This window comes from Eleginops maclovinus, chromosome 5, assembly GCF_036324505.1.
Source record: "Eleginops maclovinus isolate JMC-PN-2008 ecotype Puerto Natales chromosome 5, JC_Emac_rtc_rv5, whole genome shotgun sequence".
Lineage (NCBI taxonomy): Eukaryota > Metazoa > Chordata > Actinopteri > Perciformes > Eleginopidae > Eleginops > Eleginops maclovinus.
In genome coordinates, this window is record NC_086353.1 from 14,320,466 (window position 1) to 14,341,733 (window position 21,268).

Below are 21,268 nucleotides of genomic sequence, written 5' to 3' on the forward strand. Positions count from 1 at the left end.
ACTCCCTAAACAATCTATTCCCAGCTTTGGTAGAAAATAAGGAAATAAATTAAAATAACACGAAGAAGGAGCAAGTACACACATTGTAGATACTAGCAATTCTGGAGCTGGACTGCTCTTTTGGTTGCAAATTGACTCATTGAGGTGTGTGTCAAACAGTTATTAGTAATCCAGTAAGCAGTTAGTGTAGGTTATGTTCTCATCATAATAGTTGGATTTCTTTGAGCATGTGGTTATATGGTTATATGGCCCAACTGAAATCCACTGTGCACATATCTTCAGACCTGAGGTGGCTGATAAGGAGCCATGTGTTGGAGCAAACAGTTAAACAGTTAAGACAAAGGGCTAAAGCCCACAAAACACACAAATAAGCCTGCCAGCACAGGACTAAAAAGGGATTTTATATAACCACCTCAAATTCCCACTAACGTTAGTAAAAGGTTGGCATTCAGGCAAAAGGCAGTTCAACAAACTGGACGCATTGACATGGCGAAGTGTCGCGGGCCGGTACGATACCTTCTGATAATCTTTAACGACACAAAACACGACTTTAGGCTAAACATTCCTGTTCGCGACCCTGTTTCCACACACGGATCAAGGTTTTAAATGTAATCCATTTCAAACTGTCGAGAGCGTGCGAAAATGCTGGAAACTCCTGCGGGCTGCGTGCGTAAAAGGGGGAACGATTTTACACAGAGATTATTCTTAAACCACGCAGGGTCGTACGTAATTTGGGAAAAGTTACAGGTAAAAGAAACACGGGGTGGGGGTGTTAGTGAATAGGAGTGAGGACACTGGAGACGCGGAGTTATGCGCAAAGCGGTTAGATTTCTTATCTGACAGCCCGCAGCGCCGCGCCGTAAAGACGACTTATGGACTGTTTTACTTGGAGGTAAAACTAAAACAAACCATTCAGAAGCTATGCAATTAAAATAACCAAAGATGAACAGACTGTAGACTGCCAATATCAGTGAGCTTTACACCTCCCGGATAAACAGGAAACCGCTTTAATATATGGCCATATTTTCTTTGGATAGAAAACGATGACAAATATTTAATTTAAGATACATTTTGGACTTGACTTACGTGTTAATATCATGTTTTAGTGTCTCGGACTTGACCAGCCTCTGCATAAACCAGAATCCCGGCTGCGCTCCGTCAGGTCTACTCCACTGTTAGGACGATGCCCGCATGATCCAGCGCACAGAAAACTCAAACTATACAGTCGGTTCCAGATGTCCTCTGACCGTTGCGCAGCACAGTAGATCCATGGTTAAAAAACCGATTTGGCTGCGATACACGAAATTCCACAATTCTTCTAATCCTTTCAACACTGCGAGTCCCTGAATGAAGCGGTCCCTAGCAGGAATGTGAATGGAGAGTAGTGTGATTCAAGCTTTAGGAATGGGCAACTCTAGCGTGGCTCCACCCCCACCCGCTCCGCTGCTCCCCACCTGATAAGGAGCTGGAGGCTCACGGATCCCCTAAAAACAACCTCAGTAGACCATTTGTAGGGAATAATTGATAATGACTATAACATCATGTCATCACGTAATATCAAATCGCAGTCACCGTGACACCAAATCGTCTCTTTTGATTATTTGTCTGCATTTTATTAAAATTCTGTTCCTTTTTTTTATTATGAATTCGTAACTATTTTAATGAACTGATTTGAATAGTTATTGACTAACAAACGTTACCCATATAAAATCGAAAGTGATTAACTATGCTCCCCATGACTCTTCTCTGCTCATTCAGCTCCTGCCTCGTCTGAGCCTCAACCGCCTCCGTAATTGGCAGCAATTCACTCGGAGGTTGATTCCCAGTTTGCATATCATTAGAAAATACTGGAGACAACTGAGAGACGCTCTTTTGTGAATCGAGATTAGTCTGAAAAGCGCAAGTGGCCCAGTGAAAAGAGAACTGTTGCAGGTATGGTAATGCCTCTGCTATGCCCTTCTCCATGCCGCGCCAGATACACCAGGCACAGGTTGACTACAACCACAACGCATTCATACCTGGAGGCAGATTTTTGTTGTTGTATAAAGTCATGTTCACACTTTGATAGCACTATATATCCTAATCTGAACGCATCTATAAAGAAATTAAGTTGCTGTAACAATTGGATACGTCTAAATGTGCCCTAAGGTTATACAGGGCTAGTTTGTATCAACATTTTATTTCTTACATGCATGCCTAATATGGATAAGAAATGTGTTTAAACCTCACAGATTATTTTTCTGATTTAAATGTGTGTGCCTGTGTGTGTGTAAAGTCACACATTACTGATTTATAATTGGTCCATTTCAAACAGCCTGTCCAGTTTTCTGTTTCCCCCATTTCTATCTTCCATCCACAGTTTTTCAAGAAACCCACAACGACATCAGCCTTTGGCATACGCCATCATGTATTATTACCTTGGAAACACATAGGCGCTGGGGTGGTGCAAAAAGAGAAAGCCAGACGAGTAACAGTGAGGCGCAGAAATACATGTCATCCAAAGCTTTGGCTGAGAGGAGGGAAAGGATGATGCAGAAAATCCTGGCTAACTGTGCAGTCTGATGTTGGCTACCACCAGTTCCAGCTGACTGAGGAGTCATAGGTGAATCACCCTACAGACATCCTGCCAGCTATTAAAAGGGAGAAAAATCACAAGTATATAAGGCATAAGCATCCATAAAATGTCCACCCCAGATGGGAATCATTTGAAATGTTTTCCCAGAGGCCCTGTCTGTAAAACTGTTGAAATACAACAGATTTTCATATGCTTATATCTGTCATTGGTGTTGACAGTACTTTTTTTTTGCAACACAACACCTCCCAAACCCTAAGTAAGTCTATTTGGATTTCTGTCTGAGTGTGTTCAACTCAGAATTAGGTGTTTATTTTACTTCAAACATCAGTAACTTCACAAAGTAGGCCTGCATACTGATATTTGTTTGGCAAAAACACATATATGTGAAAAATGTGGTTAATTCTGCAGTTATTATTTCTACATACACAGCAGTAGGGTCTGTGGGAACCCAAACAGAAGCTAAGCCAATGTACACAAAACACAAAAGTTAACATGAGCAGCTTTACAACAATGTAGTAAAAACATTTGCAAAGTGTTCTGAGTTTTTAATTAAGTAAAAAATATATTCCATGACAGAGCATGTAAATAATCCTCTGAATCTGACAAACTATGCAATATAATCTTTTGATGGAATTAGTGCTATGAACACATTACCCAGTATAAGTATACGTTTATCCAGCTAAAGAATAAGCATTAAATCATTTATCAAATAATACGTCAACGCAAACCATGAGCTTATGAACTCATAAACTGAAGGTTTTTATCCTAAATCTGTAACCTGAAGGAAGGGAGCAATATAATTATGGTCTGATATACAGGGATAGGGGAAGACTAGAGAGAGAAAAAAAGCAAATATAGAGAAGCAAGAGAGATTACCAAACAAGGCCAAATCCCCGACCACCCAGAGGCTGTACCGAAAACCCCAACTCAAAGCTACCCTCGGGTGAGATGGGTCAACAACCTCGCGCAGGGTCGAGAGGGCTTGTGCTCTCAAGTTGTTTTTCGGTGATGGATACACAGTAATGCCAGTGATCGTTGATAAATGTGTGTGGTAAAATGTGAGAGATCAGACAAGCAGACTGCCGCGGCTGCCAGTTGCTCTGGGGCAAATGAGTGTGTCTCTTTTGAGTGTCTACAATTTTCATTCATCAAAGCTCGTCAGAGTCGGGCGCTTGTTTGGCTTATGATTCAGATACAGATCAAATACACACGAGTATAATGAGGGCTTTGGACAAAAGAGAGGAAATGAGGAGTTGCATCAGTGTTACAGCAGGCAGACACAGGGGATTAAGCCTGCATTAAATGGAACTTTTCCCAGGGAAAAAAACAAACACTTTACCTTTAAGGCATATTATAAGGGACATTTCTGTGGCTTATCATGTGATTCATAGTCAATTTTACTCATGTCTCAAACTGTTGTTAATCATCACTTCTATTTTTAAACAAAAAAAATCCCAGGTGTGTAAACAACATAAACCACAGGAATTTGATATTAATAAATTGGCCTTGTAGGCCCCATCAAGTTGTTGCTGTTGGTTTAAGCTACTGATTTAGGTTGTAAACTTTACAGTGTGACCTCTGACCCTGAGACACAGAGAGAGGGGCTGGAATCGGACATTAGAAGATACAAAGAATTAAAGGTCAAAACAAAAAATTTGCCTAAAGAGATATAGAAATAAATAAATTTAAACAAAACAAAAAACTGAAAAATGAGGGAAAGATGAAAGAGCCCTCCCCTGGGTTTGCCTTGGGGTTTACGCTTGCCTCTTCTACCATTCTTAACCCCAAACGGCGGGGCCAGGTGAGGGTCAGCGGACGGACGTGTCAGTCCAACACACACATAAACACCCAAGGCCGTGTCAACAAAGACTCACAAAGAGAGATAACCAAATTATGGGTCTGCAGAGGTCATCGGCCTTTCCTGAAATAGTCATGCACATGTTAGGTTTGTATGTGTCTAAACAGCTATATTGTGATTCTCTTTTATGTTGTTGAGACTTTCAGATAAGGCCATAAATTAGGAGTCTTTCCATAACAGATGGGTAGGCCATAAATGAATCAAAAACAGGAAAGAACGGGAATTTATGTTTTAATTACAATGCAACTTCATACATTTACTGTGTGTCTAAGATTGGGTTTTATTCAGAGGCAAAGTACTGCCACTGTCCTTGAAACCTGAATGTAAAAGCCTCCAATGACAAATGTCTTCTGCTTTTCACTGATGCAGTTTCAGATAATGAGTTTGACTGCTGTCTGTGAGTGAGAGAAATAGAGAGGAGAAGGGTGAGTGTAAGAGAAGAGGGAGGGGAATATTCTTTTCATAACAGGAATCTCCAGAAATAGCTCATCTATGGTCCTGGGGATCAGCCCAATAAGACACTGATTAGAGATAGAGGATGAGAGAGAGAGCATATAGTATGCTTCCACACACACAATGGGGCAAGGAGGAAGTGCAGGGAGACAGAGGCTTGGACCAGCACACACACAAACACACATACAAACAAAGGAAGTGTGAAGCAGACAGTGGACCAAATGCCTCGCCGACACCCTCTCCGGGCTTTGATGGACTGACCACCATCACAATAGAGGCAGGAGACTGACACACTCACACACTTACCCAAACAACAGATCTGTGTTGTAGAAGTGTTTGTTTATCATGCAGGTGGCGGGGTTAACAAAAACAAGTGCTTCATGTTGGCTCATCCATTTATCACTTAATTTTAAATTGTTGGCCCCAGCAGTAACAGTCTATTGATATTATGGCACAAGTATAAAAAAAGAGTAAAGCAGGGGAAAGAAAACAATTCTTTGTACAACACCATGCCGAATACAAGTATTCATGTTTTTCATTTCAGCAAATTATGTCAAGAAAGAATACACTCCTCCTTTAGCATTTTACTACATGTGTGTGTAGAAAACGCAACACTGTTCTTTCTGAACGTTTTTCCTGGAAGTGTATTGTTAAATCTTTATTTGGATCCTCATTGGTTGATACCTTGGTAATTAGTGATCTTTCTTTAAATTCAGTTTAGAGGTCTTTACAGGTCCATTAAGCAACTAAACATAACACCAACATTTCAAAGGTTCAAAGGTTTTATTTGTCATATGCACAGCAGATACAGCGTATATGTTGGCAATGAAAATCTTATATCTCATGCTCCTCAACAACTCAACATACATGGTGCAAATAAGATAAATAAAATAACGCAAAAATTAGACAAGAATAAAATGTATAATATATAGATATGTGTACTATAAACAGATGTGAGCAGACATTCACAGAGCTCAGGAGTTCAGCAGTCTTATAGCCTGTGGTATAAAACTGTCTCTGAGTCTGGTGGTCTTGGTCCGGATGCTGAACAGATTGTTGCTGGGGTGATGAGGGTCCTTTAATATCCTACTGGCCTTCTTCCTACACCACTGGGTGCAGAAGTCCTCCATGGATGGCAGCTCTGTCCTGGTGATGTGCTGAGCAGTTTTTACCACCCTCTGTAGAGTCTTACGGTTGAGGGCGGTGCAACTGCCATACCAGGCGGTGATGCAGCCAGTCAGGATACTCTCGATGGTGCACCTGTAGAAGTTGCAGAGTATCCTGGAGTCCATGTTGAACTTCCGCAGCCTGCAGAGGAAGAAGAGCCGCTGTCGAGCCGTCTTTTGATATTTGATCTAATCCATCGGGTTAAGTAGGGTGCAACTGCTCTAGTTCTAATACTAAAAAGGTACATTTATTTGCTAGGACGACTGTAAATCTTTAAGCATGACTGACATGTTAAAGGAGTTCAAATAGTGCTTCCCTGTAAAGCACTGCCATATGTGACTTCTGCTCAACCTTGGATTTCAGACAATGGCAGGGAGAATTATTGGCCAACACTAATGTGTAATTGCTAAAGCAAACAGTGTGTAAGGTAACACACACACACACACACACACACACACACACACACACACACACACACACACACACACACACACACACACACACACACACACACACACACACACACACACACACACACACACACACACACACACACACACACACACACACACACACACACACACACACGGAATTTACATTTTTGAATAGTCAGTGGTCTTTAAGTCTACACATTGACTACCATTCTCTTACTATTAGGTATGTCACCTACACACAGGAATGTTGCATGCATAGTACAACAATAATATATATTGTTTTTTAAATTGTTGGGTTTGTACTTTTAGAATTAAAGTTTTGTAATATAGTATTTTTTAAAGCCACTTGTATACCAGCGACTAGTATGGAATAGTAAGGATGCTCTGGATCTCCAGGAAATCCACTGATCAGCAGCCCTCTCATATAGCCTAATCAAGATAAAGATGTGAGAGAAAAGAAGACACACACACAGCTCAATATTACAGCTCATATTTTTCTTATTAGTCATGCATGTCGTTGGGCGATTAGTGAAGGTTTGCTTTATGGTGAGAGAGGGCTGCTAGAGGAAGAGCAGAACCAGTAGGCATTTGGAGGTTTTGGCAAAAGAGGAAAGAAAAATTTGACATTCAAAGTATTAGAAAAAGAAAGTATCAAAGTAAAATAAGGTAACAATAAGCATACATTACCCCAAAAGTCTGTGAAATTAGGTTTCAGATAAAAAGCAAAAAGATCGAGAGGACACACTTCAAACACTACAAGCTAAGAGTAAGTGGAAACTTCTATTCCAACGAGTAGGCTGTAAAAACTCCTGCGGTTTTCCTGCAAACCCTGGTTGTTAATTTCAATAATATCACAGCTAAGACTCAAAAGTAATATTTTATGGTAAAGTTGTTTCTGGCCTAGAGTTAATGAACCAAGCGTGTTTGATTTATTTCTAAAAGCTATAACACTGGAGCAATCCCATTTCAACACATAAAGAGTAACTGTGTGTGACCACGTTTTCTCAGAATTACAAGAGGTGGAGGTCTGCTTGGGAAACCAACTGAATATTTGGGGAGTGGTTAATGATGCCAACCATATGGCTTTGAGAAGAGCACACAGCAACATTTTGAGCTGTGCTGGATAATTCCAGAATTCCTACTCCAAACCAAGTGAGGTACAATAATCAGAGGAATAATTACTTGGAATAACTTTTTGCTCCACAGTAGATGTTTTTTACATTAAATAATTGAAACAGGACCATGCCTTATTCACCCTATATTAATAAGATAAAACACACACCAGAGTATTGTTTTCTGTAAAAGATGGCAATAATTGTTCTGCTAGCCAAACTTTCACAGGTCGATTTCGCCTCACTGAAGCAATGTCAGGTTTAAACCAATCATCCTCAAACAAAACTGTAATGACAGGAGTCCCTAGGAATGCAACGGCTGTTGATATTGTCTCACATCATGATGAATTGTTCTGGATTGAGACAGACTTGGCAAACAGCTGGATGGAAGAGATAACATTGGTGTCAAAAGTATGCCAGCTATCTTTCAGCAGCAATGAATAATGGGCCTTGGGTTCAAGATTTAGGTGCAAAGAGAGGATGTGCCCGGCAGCAGTATGGGTGGTTTAAATGCTGTATGAATGAGGTACAACGTGCGAGTGGAAGGATGCTGCATATGTTAGGGAGGTAGAAGATGTTTGACATTAGGGTGAAATAATGGTGCAAATCGATATGTTGGTGGATGCATGCCTGTTCATGTGTGTGTGTGTGTGTGTGTGTGTGTGTGTGTGTGTGTGTGTGTGTGTGTGTGTGTGTGTGTGTGTGTGTGTGTGTGAGTGGTATGTTATTATCTTCTCAATAAATGCCTGTGTGTCCTGAATGTGCATGTCCATTCTAAGGTGTCAAATATCACCTTTGACAATACAAAGCGTGGAACTCTCTTCCTTTTTCTAACTTGTTTCCTGTTATTGACTTTTGTCATGGAGTTCTCGACATGTGGAGCAAAGACCGAATTCCAAAGTACCATATGTCCGTTCATTCTCTGTGCAGAATCAGCCAGTGTGTAATGCAGGAAGTTGATGCTTTAGTCTTCCCTGCCCTGACCCGTGACCTCCTTTGAACCCTGACCCCTAGCGAACCACGTGACAAACCATGCAGACATCTAGGCTGTCAGGACAAACACAAACCAGGTTCAGCTGGGAGATTATCACTGATCCGGAGGCTCCTTTGCAAAAGTGCATTGAGCAGGTTTGTATTTCAGAGTGATTTTTTCCAGCTACCAACTTCATAGAGCTCATGTGACTTCTGTCCTTTTTCAAAAGCTAGGATGAAAGATAGTGCTACTGCAGATCAAAGAGATAGAATGAATGACAGGCACACCAAAATCTAATAAACACCTACAATCTATTCCTGATCTCTTTCCTATTGTAGAAAACAGTGAACGGTGAAAACTGTTGCTTGCAAACCACATGATTCAAAATGAAATCACATAAAATCTGCTAGTGATAATGAAAACAAATGTAATCATTTTATTTTAGTTTCATTGCTTACCTCTGGTATAGTTATAGAACTGTTGCATATATAATTGCTGAATCAAACATGATAGATTTAATAACTGTGGCTCATCTTGAAACAATTACACATTAATTAAGTTACATTTATTTAACAAAGATGCAACAATTTAGTAGATTCAGGCAGAGAGTTCTTTGCCTCTGTCTAGGAAATTGAAACATGCGCTTGTTTGCATGCTTTAAACATTTGAAATGTATCCTTCTGTAAGCATTGACCAACAAGGAGGGTTTTTGATATGATTATGAATGGCCTCACTTTAGTTGCAACATCTAAATATTTAACTTTATGCATAGCTGACCCAAATCCACTGGGCAGGAATGTAAGGAATCTAGTGTATTAAGCCAAATATAAATAAACAGAAGGAAGTTAGTGTTTGTGTTTAGCTGCTGAAGGAGAAGGCAGTTTTTCTTCAGGAAGGCAGTGGACAGAAAATGTTATAAATGGACTGCGAACCATTGATAGAATCAGGGTCAAGCATTTGACTGGCAACATAGAAATACTGATTAGATATTTTAAGCATTTATTCGTTTTGTGAATGAATAATGTTATTGACACCACATGTTTAGTTTTTGTGTTTTGTTCTTAAGCATCAACAATACTAGCATATATTTTTTCTCAAACGCTTGCGTCTCATTTTCTCCCGTCCCTTAAACACATTATAACACTTTATGAGATTACTCCTGATGCAGTGAACCCCATTCACCCACTCTTTCCCTCCCTGTCCTACACATAGACACAGTTGGTTTATTTACTTTACGAGCTAAAAGACAGCACTGATGTGTTTCAGGGTGGGGACTTTGGGTTCTGAACAGGAGCCACAGTCAGCCCTGTGACTCCCCTCTCATCCCTCCACTGCTCATCGGCCCCTTGGGGATGATAGCTCAACTCCTGAGTAAGGAGGGGTACTAATACTGTCCAGCTGGAGGTTTGCAGCAGTGACATAACCTCCATATGCCCAACAGATTGGGATGCTGCTCTGGTGCTGACCCTGCTCTGTTTACCCAGTCCCCCATCTTTCCAAGAAAGAAGGAAAAGGAGTGGACAGGAAACTAAAAACGGGGATACTGGAGAGACACAAGCCGCACTGCAAGAAAATACTATGGGTAACATAACACATGTTTAATGGTCCATATGAACGTGACAAATGCATGGGAATAAAATATTATGTTAGTATTTGGTGTGATGACAAGAAATGGACCAGACAGCCATAGTGTTCAAGTACCCTCAGTTTCATTGAGAGCTAGCTCAAGCTTAATCCCAATTAAAAGGAATCCGTGTTGGCAGGCACGTATTTGCAGACACTGCTTTACAAAGTGAGCTACCAGGGTGCCCTATAATTGGTTTGAACATTTATTGCATATAAAGCATATATTTTTGTTGATGAGATATATCAGTCCGTACAAACCAACCATCATGAATCAGAAATGGGTTAAAATATATAACCTAAAGCAACTTGCTGATTCTGTCAATGACTAAACAAAATTCTATGCTTTTTCAGAGGAAAACATCTGTCTTGTACTTGTTTTCAGATGGTTTGACTACAGAGGGACCACACGACGTCATTGCCTGAAGAAAATATTTTTCTGGGTTTACAACCATAAAAGACAAAACCCCCTTTGCTCCCTCACGTTGAGTGCTAATGGCTTTAAGGCAATGAGGCAAACACAAGACAAGTAAATCAGAGAATAGGCTGCTGGGTTTCTGTGTTCTTCTTTTATGCACCCGCAGGTTTTGAACTCGATCCTCTAAATTGTCAAGCTCATGAGGCATCAGACAGCAAGGCTTTTCTAGCTCACATTTCAGTGCGTGCATATTGGTTAGGGCTACTGAACTGGTTTGCATGACAGCTATATTGTCCCTGCAGAAAGACAGGCCAACAGGGAAACAACATGTCTACCATTCATTTGGTTTCAAATGAAAGCTGTTAAGAAAGATAAAGACGCACGCGAGCTTGCGAGCCGACATTACTTCATGCAATATAAGCGAACCCCAATTTTCACAACATTCCCAGAATGCCTTGTTCAGAACATTACTGACGCTCTGCTTTGTTTTACAACCAATTCATGTAAAATATTATGCTTGAGTAAGCAGCTGGCAATCTTGTGGCTCGTCAGGGCATTTAGTCCCAGAAATGCTGCCACACATCGCGTTCACTGACCCTCACCTCAACCACATATGCACACACACAGACACTTGAAGACATTAAGTTGTCAAAGTGTCACTTACCCAACATGCTAATGCTAAGCGCTCCAGTGCATGTATTATCACCAGCTGTAAGGAGTTAAAGTGGAGCTTGGCCTGAACACAGAGGGTGACAACACTCAGCCAGTGGCCTTGTGTTCACCCATTCATGGTGGCTAAGAGGTTACGATCCCTGATTGACTACAAGGTGAAAGGTCACAGGCAACACCTCTCGATCAGAGGGAGAAAGGGACATTAAGTGGCCGCTCAGTCTTAAGACAGATTATGTTGAAGCTGCTTGGAGGTCTTGTCTTTGGATGAGCAGTGAACAAGCCACACAATTTACTTCTGCTCATCCCATGACCCAAATAAGAAATCTCAAGTACCATAAATGTTGCTATAGCAACTGAATTAATAAAGCTTTTACAGCACTGGATGAACTTGATGCCATTTTATGGTAGTAAAGAAACATCTTGTGATTGGTCACAATGTTGCCCTAACACAAGGTTTTCTTTTGAGAAGGCCTTTAAAGGCCAAAGGCACCGACATCCCGTTCCTAAAAGCAGTTAAAGCATGTTTCTTTGCGCAGTTCACAGCTTAAGACCTGTAACGTAATTCTTACTTGTTGATTATTAAACTGTTGCCCAAGTAGTGAATAGAATTTTGGGAATTACATTACATGTACAGACAATCTTTATCAGATCTAACCAGTGCCTGAAGGCTAGTGTAGCTTAAAGGGTCACTGTCGAAATGGTCCACTTAGTCGTGCTGTTTTTTTCTGTAATGTGGTCTCAACTATAAGGGATCTTCAAATTCACTCATACACAATGACAAATACAGAATGGAAAGTATAAGGAGATAGAGAAAAAAAGATGACTTCACACTAGGACACAGAAAGGCTGTCAACCCCCCGTCATAATGAAAAATTGCGGCCACTTTTGAGTGGGAAGAAAATAAGGTGTCCGGTCAGACAGGTGGAGGTGTTATGTTAGTTGAATTAAATTCTGAGTTGTGGAATTTAGCCGGCAATTCTTCCCCTTCCCAAATTCTTCGGTACATTTGTTAATCCTCCATTTTTATCGCCTACCCTTACTATTTTATTTGGATATCGTCAATGATGTCATCCCATTTTTTAGTGAATGGGATTTGTCAGGTGATCAATTGGTCCACTGCTTAGACAAACATAGCTAAAAAACGATAGGATGAATTTGATTATTTCTTATTTATTTTGATATTTAATACTCTACTCAAGCCAAAGTTTTATTTTCCAACAGATTCAATGACTTATGTTGTCTTGTGACTGGCATCGGAAGGAAAGATGTTTATTCTTAGTAAAAGATACAAATCTCTATAAATATTTGGTATCAGCTGGGCAGAGAAATGATCATCCTCAAGTAAAGTATGCTGTCTGGTATTTTAGTTTTCTGTGCTTGGGGAAAACATATGTATGTCTCATTATATGATAAAATCTGGACTTAATTTAGCTGGCAGGTCAGTAGGACTCTGAGGGGGCAGTTGATATAACAGGGTGTCTTGTGCTAGTGACTGGAGGGACAAGTAAGAAAAAGGGTCAGTTTGTTTCCTTTCTGAACACACTGGGACAACATCATGACTTCTGCTCTGATCTGTGAGTGTCAAAGTAATCCATGTAAAAAGCCATCCTTCTTTGCATTCTGAAATTCTCGGAACTTGTGTTACCCTGAATAATGATAATCTTCTAGTGTTTATGAATCAAATAACACTATTTTAAATTGAAAGGGATAGATTTGTACTCCTTGTCATTATTAGATTTGTGATAAGACCGACTTTAATTACTGGAATGATTATTAATTTTGGGGGGGCAAAAAGACATCTCTTTTTGAATCATTCACATCAACTCTTGTTCTTGTTTCAATAAACAGCCAAGACAGAAGACTCCATCATGATTCATTGCTTCAATCCTGTAAGAGAATACTCCTAATCAATAGTATTTAAAGGGTCCAAAATACCAACAAGAGCAACACTATTGCTCAAAATCCCCTGAAGATGTCTAATAAATTAAAGCTTGCTTACCCAATGAGACCTGCTAGAGCTGCAAAAAGCAACAGACACACAGGAAATGAAGGCCCACTGGAGAGTAAACAAACAACATACCATGAGATCAGGCACCCCAAGAGGCAGTTAAGTCACCAGTGATGAGACCATTTTAATGGGGCACTAAAACTTGTTGTAAGTACCCATCTGGAAGAGATTCTTCTGGAATGTTTCTGCTTCAAAACTAATGACCAGTGCCGAGCCGTCACGCCATCATCTTCCTCTTGTATCACCTCACAAGCCTTGAACCTCTCATCTTCTGTCACAGGTGAGGATGGATGGATGTGTATGGGTGATGGCCAAACACTCATGGAGTTTTACTTTGAAGTAAGTTCCTCTTCTTGTAACTCAATTTTTTCTCACTTCAGGTCCTGTTACACATTAAAGAATATGATTTGTGTGCACACATCATTTTTTAAAATCAGAATACCAAAATATGTTTTTAATGTGAGTCCTTCCTTTTGTAATTTCCTTGTGTTGTTTTTTCCCAGCAATTATAGTTATTTCATTCTGAAATCCTGAAGTAATCACCAAACCCCAAATAATTACACACCACTGACAAATTGCTGCTGATGGAATCTTTTTCTTTTCCTTTTTCACAATTGTGCTTTTATATCATTATATCATGCAAATGCCCTGATTGTTTATAGATGTTTCTGAATCATGCAGGGGCAATTGAGTTTTTTTTACACATTTTTACATTAATTCTCTCTCCACTCCACTGCTGCTTTGTCCTCCCTGGTTCTCTTGTTGGCAGAATATCTTCAACACAGCACTAGCAATCAGTAGTATTGATTAACACAGTGACTCAAATAAATAAAGACTGCTCTGTCTCTGCCAACAAAGCAGCTTTACTCATCACAGCACTTCCACCATTTCTGCTGACGGAGGGAGGAAAGGTGTAGGAGTTGACGGCCCTGAAAGTCTGCGGTGTGAAATCAGACATTCTCAGGCAGCGAGGCAGGAGTGAATTCCACAAAGTGGGCAAATATTTGTACGAACCACTTTGGAATCCAAAGCTTTGCCAAATCAGGAGTTCTGTGAGTGTCGGCTCTTCGAGGATCTACTCCTCATCCCCGTACAATGTCAATGGACCCTTGAAATAGCAGACTCGCTGTTCCAGCTCAGTTAGATCTGGATGTTTGAGAGGGAGACGAGTGTTTGCCCAAGTTCTGTGCTGAACAATTGCATCACCTTCCAGCTGCAGAGCAAAAGCATGGCAGCGAACTAGACATAGAGAAGTCAAGACCATGCATCAATTGGGCTACTTGAGGCCATGCTGAAAAGTTCCCACTTGAGCAAGAATTAGGGCGCAGAGCCTCCAAAATCAAAGCACAAGCTGATTAGGATTCTGCTCAGGAATCAGCTGTAGCTACATGAAAGTAAAGCTGAGTGCTCATGTCTAGCCTTTCCCCCCATCTTCCAAAGTCTTACCACCTCTCTCTTAATATGCAAAATCTCATGACTGAAAATTGTCCACATGGCTTTATTTTGAGCTGCTCCCTGGATCAAAAATCTCTTCACACTTTAACTAAAGGACAGAACAAATCAGAGATTGTGAATCAATAACACAGAAAGGGGTTTTATGATCGAGTCAAAAGACGCATTCAATAAGTTCATGTGTCAAAAAGAGAAAGTGGGAAAAGGAGAGGGAGCGTGGAAGAACAAGCAAAGTAAACAAGTTTGGCATGAGCTTGCTGGAGTCACTGGGTTTAGCAAAACATTCCAATGTTTTTGAAACAAGCGGCCTTGTGAGTGCACAGGGGATGAAACAAGGGGGCTTTAAATCACTGAACAGGAACAGTGTTGGAGGACTCTAATTCACTCATAAATATCTCAAGTGTTCTCCCTCAAGTTAAGTGCCCACCAGTCACATGACAGCAGCATAACCAGTCAGAATAACCTTGCCAGACCTTATAAACTGGGAGAGGACAATATGGTTCATTAATACGAGCGATCATGAGCTGGTGAGCTGCATTGTACATATATCATTTATCAAAAGGAAAAGGTCATACAGCCTTATTTATTATGTTGATATAGCATGTGGTTACTGCAGGAATCAGATTTAATTACATTTCTGAAAAGATGAATACGACTAAAGCCACCACATGCCTCATACACAGGCTGAGCCAAATTGCAGCCTTAGAGAATGATTTAACTGCTACTTGAGACTTCAAATATTTGTGTTACATAAAACAAATGAAAGCATGGCAAGCTGAAAGGCAGCACAGCTTATAAAGAAAGTATTGCTAAAACAAAGGTTGCTAAAAATATTCAAAAGACTGCCCAAAATACTTCTTTAATACTCACTAATTAATGTTAGCTGTTCCTTAAAAGACAAAGATTTGGAGTTAAGATAAACACAAAAAATACCAACAGCAAAGTTAATGCTTTATAGATAGAATGTTTACAAATGGTGCCTTAATTTAAACACACACACACATATATATATATATATATATATATATATATATATGTGTGTGTGTTTTTATATATATATATATATATAAAAACAAACACACATGTATGAATTCTATAGTTTAAAGGAACCACAACACACATCTTTGACATCTTTTTGAAGACGAGAGCTGAGTTAAAAAAGCTCAAAACATATATAAAAACACATGGAGATAAGATGATGAGGTAGAGTGAAAATACAGAATGTCCCTGGCACGTATCCCATAGTCATGTCGAGTCGAGTTGTTCTGTAATCTTATAGCGCAAACATACACATGCTTACAGAGAGAAATAGTCTGTGCATGCTTTTAGGTATGCTCTGAATCATTGGTACTCACACACACAAATACTGTTTTTATGACTCTTTAAGTTGTTCAAGAGTTGCACACTTATCTGCTGAGACTGACATGGACTTGAATAAAATCTCTATTATTACAGAGATGACATGAAACAGTGTTGGCCTACTTTTTCATTTCCTCATGACTGGGATGGGATACTGGCACACAAGAAGACAGTGGAGCAATTCATCTGCCTTGATAAATAATAAGGAGGTGCTATTTATAGACACAAATCGAGCAGCTTGACCTAAATGGGAAAGCGTACTGAAACGTGAGGTGCCATCAGAGAGTTGGTGGATTATCACCAGCTTTTTTTACACAACGGTTGTCTTGAAAGGCTCAAATGAAACCATTGGAACGATTGTATGATTAAACATCTTGAGCAGCTTTTCTGCGGAAATAAAAGATGCCTAGAAATAATGCAAAGATAACTGGAGTATTGTGGTATCATGTAGTCATCAAGATGTAGATGGAAAATGTATATATTAAGGGACTCAAATGTCCTGTGACAACTAAAAAGAAAAAGAAAAAAAAGATCTAAACAGGTTGGAAAAAGATGTTTGGGCAGAAAACCAGAAACACTTAAATTGTTGCCAAGACCATAAATGTATAAGCCACATCCCATAAACAGTATAATGAGTTGAAGCCCAACACCAAAGCAACGCAGGTTTAAATTAGTAGTTTGTCTCCAAAATAAGCACAACCAACTCAACTAAAGATATCAACTCTCATATTGTGATGATCTGTAGTGAATTCTCCTTTTCAAACTTAATCTCTTAACAGCTCTGTCCATTCTTGGGGTGAAAGTATCTTGTTGAGGCTAATTTGCTACGTGGTTGCCTGCTGCGTTTTAATCCAAAGAGATCTCTGCTGATGTCACAGTGGTGCGCCCTTTCTGACTTTCTCTTAGGGCATCCTCAAGGCGTGAAATGGCCCCGCTGGGTCCCTGTTGAGTCCTATAGGGCCACAATAGGCCCAGGACATCTGTGTGGTTTAACAGTAGGCATGGCTTGAGTAGACCGGAACATGTCTATGGACCTCCCACCGACCCACCTTTAAGCTCCATACAAAAGCCTGGTTGCCAATTGACAATAACACATTCATGCACAAGTAGGGGCACAAAGACCCTAATACACACTCAGATTCAAACACTGGGATTTAGGCATAGCAAATATATTTCCGTAAATCTAAACAAAGAACTGTTACATTTGTTTAGGCAAAATAGTATTTTATGACCTTTATGCCTCCCCCAGCTGCAGTGCAGTTTTGATTGTGAGTTCTTTGGGATATATTGAAAAACCTTCACCTAAGCAGTACTTGGACCTACAGATTCACCCTATGCTGAATACACAAAGCTCTATGGATGCATATGCAAGATGGTTGTTTGGTGGGACATTTTTGTCCAAACCCCTTTGGTCCAATTTCATCTTGTATAAGGCAGGTTTTTGTCTGCCTGTACTTGATCATTTAACCATGTTGTGGTTTTGGCAACTTTTGATTGCCAAGTTGAATGTAGTAGGGTAGCTGGGGGTGTGGTAATGCAGATTTGGAAGTGCAGTGCAATTTTGGTATTCATTTTGGCATTAAATTGTGGCTCCACTAAGACTTAACACAAACACTGACAGTCTGTGCCCTCTTTTTGGCTTTAGTTGGTTTTGGTGCACATGCAGGCCTCTTTAAAGTTTCACAAACCCCTTAAAGGAAAGATTGCTTGACTTTTGAAAACATTTTAACAAATTGCTCAACCAGCTAGTATCTAATTCACTTTGGCAACAACACAAGTTTAAATGACAAACTGCGACTGAATGCTAGGTCGATTCTGAGAGAGAAGGAACACTTTGTAAGGACGTAAAGTGAGAACTTCACCAGAAATGTTGCTGACACTGAATTTCACAAACAAGCAAGTCAGACAATACATAATTGCACTTCAAAGTCTCCACCTCCCACACAACAACATCAATTTCCTCTTAAGAGAAGCCCACTGAACTTACAGCCCACTATAGAGCTGTAAGGATGTCTGCAGGAACAAACAATGAACTGCAAAGGAACTGCTTAAAAGGTCAGTGCTTGTGCCCAAAACCTTGTTTTTCTAATTATTAGGTGATGAATTTCTCCTGTGCAAACTTAGTAACTCAATACAAGTGAATATTATAGAAATGCAGCAGCTGTATGCATGTTCACACTCAATTGAATTTCCTCAAGGTTGAGCCAGAGCAAAACCCACAAAAGTAAAGCCACAATCATTTTCTTATCTTCTGTAGCCATGGCTTTTCTCATTAGATGGGAAAGTAAAAGCTAAAATAAATGCCTTTGTATCTTCACTACGCAAAAGCTTGAACAAAACATGGAAGCCAATAAACCTACATTGCGTATAAGCTCCACTTGACCACATCTCCACACGACTTTGGTTTATTGATTGATGGACTGATCTCTGGTTTTTATGCAATAGCATCAGCTGGTACAATTATGATGGGTATATTAAACTAATTATGGGTCTAAAGTAACCAGCTAACAGTGGTGTAAACATGTATTAGAAATAATTTGATTAAATCATACTGTAGTCATAAAGAAGTACATTATAAATGTAACTCTATTGTGTAAAAACAAGACATTTAAGGAGACTGTTACACAATATCCTGGTCACATAAAACCTTTTAGTGCAAGGACTGGAGGTGCACACATATGTAAATGTCAGCTGGGGAAAAGATAACATGTCAGCATAAGTGACATGGAAAAGAAAAATAATTCATGTGCTGAGTGGTGTTGACACAATTCAGTGAGCAGTTACTGCTGAGTGCTGTTTCTGACTGATCAAAACCTTTCTTACTGTTGTTCGTTCTCTGTATTATGGTTCACATCTTCATCATGGAATTGAGTAATTGTCTGATGACTTCCATTTACTTAAAAGTCTTCAAGAGAAGTTATTGTGGCGAAACAGCAACACTCTATATTATTTCACATTTTGTGATTAAATTGTATATATTTTGACCAGTTAAGCCTGATTTTCTATAGTAAACTTAACAATAAGATTCGAGCCCTTAATGAATGAACTAACTGAAATATTTGATTTATTTGTTGCCCTCTTCCTTTCTTCCTATCGGTCCTGATTCAGGATGCCCTTTGACCTGTCTGAAAATGACTAAAACCCATTTAAACAGAGCAGTATGCATACCACTCATTCCAGACCCTTTTATCTTCTTCTGAGTCTTTTCTGAGTGAAGATGTCAATATTACACCTACATACTTCAGACCAATAAAAGGCTAAAATAGATTATCTTTTTTTTTATTTTTAGGTTTGTTGTACTAGCAGCATTACATTAATAATTCAAACAGGATAATTCTTTAGGGCTTTGCTGTTTGTAGTAAGGGAGAACCTTTATCTATATTTTCTTTAAAAAAACTAACAGCTATTAACCATGAGCTGATGAAAAGCCTGAAGGTAAACAGCCTCAACTGTGCAGTATCTGTTACTGTCTTGTTAGACTTTCATACTTTTAGCCTAAACGAAGGGATCAGAAAAACATCTGCCGAACGTTTCGACCCTTAAAAGCGTTCATTGCCTAAAGAAGAATCTTCTTGGGGTAGATTTAGTGGAGGGCTCCGAGGACAATAGCCAGACAGAGCGGTAATCTGTGTGATGATGTCTCCAATAGACAGTGTACACAAAGACTTTGAGCGACAGCTGGGTTTTCTCAGTGGATAAACTCTGTGTTTTCCCCTTAGCTGTACACATGCTTAAATATCTGGTGTGATCATAGAGATGACAAGGGTGGGAAAAGTCAACAAGGTTATTGGGTTACAGGATGCGTGATGCTGCACAGAGCTGACATGCAGTCCTTGAGTGAATGCCCAGAGTGCTATTAGTTAATGCACAAGCAAGGATCACCTACCGCAACCAAATATCACTTCAAGACCATTTTGTCACCAAGAAGGGCACTTCTTTTTTCAAAAACACAGTCATATGTAATTGGCTTATTTGGAAAGAGCATAGGTTTTTGTCATAAATAAAAAGCAGTTTAAAATGTTAAGTATTCACAACAATATGATTTAAAATATGTGTATGATTGAGTCTAAATAATGGTTAATTACACGTTGCCACGAGCACACGGACTAAGAGCACTCACATCTCTCCTGGTACAGTACACTGTGTTCCTGCACTTTATGGCTGAGAACACATGCAAGAATTCACACACAGTCACAATGGTTTAGTTACACGTGCATTTCCTCTTAAAGCCACAACATTCTGCCTACATCTCGAAGAATGAGCGCAAATGAATACATGAGAAATAAGTGACAGGAGGGCTGTAATTAGATCCTGTCATAATTCTTTGACCCACTTTTCCACTTTTTCCCTCTTTAATGTGAGACAGGGAGCTATGTGGCAACAGCCTGTAACATCCTGCTGGATATTTATCACCTGGTACTCTCTACTTCAATGGAGAGGTTAGGTCACAGGGCCCTGACCTCTATTTTCACTGGAAAATGATGTGACGACCTTTAACAAGAAGCTCACAAGCACCTGTTCTGAAGTTGCTGAGATATCAAACATAATGCAGCAAACCGCATGTCAGCTGTGAACTTTAAATATGATCTCACCTCTCTTTAAAACACTTTGAAGCTGCCTGATCTTTGGCCATCTTAGGCCAACCTCCCTTTAAGTGCAGCACTGTTAATCCACTTTCTTTGCTGCTGCTCTTATATGATGGCTATCTATATTATTTAAAAGCAAGCTAGCCAGGGAGTTGGACATCTATTCTGATGCACTCAGTCCTGCAAGTGTAAAGGCAGCTCATCAGTTATACATGGGCAGAACCTAGTTTTCAGTACTGGGGCAGAGACAGGTAAGAAAGACGTCTTATATGCAAATACATACACATTTACCCACACAAAAATACCTGTCAGCACATAAAGCGCTCAGGAAAACGAACGTATTACCCAAACATGACAATGATCCTCTTAAATAGAAATAGCTGAACTCGTATTTGCCTATTTCACTTGGTTGAAGCATCCCACATCTAAGAAAAACAGCATATTGATCTGTTTGTTCGAATCACTTTTGCAGATGCCTTGCAGCTTATCCCTTTTTCTTTCTGATACAATGGCAATGGCGTTTCCCCACCCTGTTCTGAATCCTAAACTCCACATGCATGACCATGGAATAAACTACA

General features: G+C 39.8%; 1 protein-coding gene across 5 annotated transcripts in view; it reads right to left on the reverse strand.

Annotated features, from left to right (window-relative positions):
* The window catches only part of dlc1 (DLC1 Rho GTPase activating protein), a 73,850-nt gene that overhangs the window by 23,138 nt on the left and 29,444 nt on the right, over window positions 1–21,268 (reverse strand). For 2 of the 5 annotated variants that reach the window (XM_063883585.1, XM_063883584.1), the window contains exon 1: window positions 1,087–1,358. The exons of the other annotated variants lie outside the window; for them this stretch is intronic. In XM_063883585.1, the coding sequence (XP_063739655.1) occupies window positions 1,087–1,099 (13 nt within the window). In that variant the 5' untranslated portion in view covers window positions 1,100–1,358. Of the gene's footprint in view, window positions 1–1,086; window positions 1,359–21,268 lie in introns of those variants that run through there. 5 annotated transcript variants of the gene reach the window in all.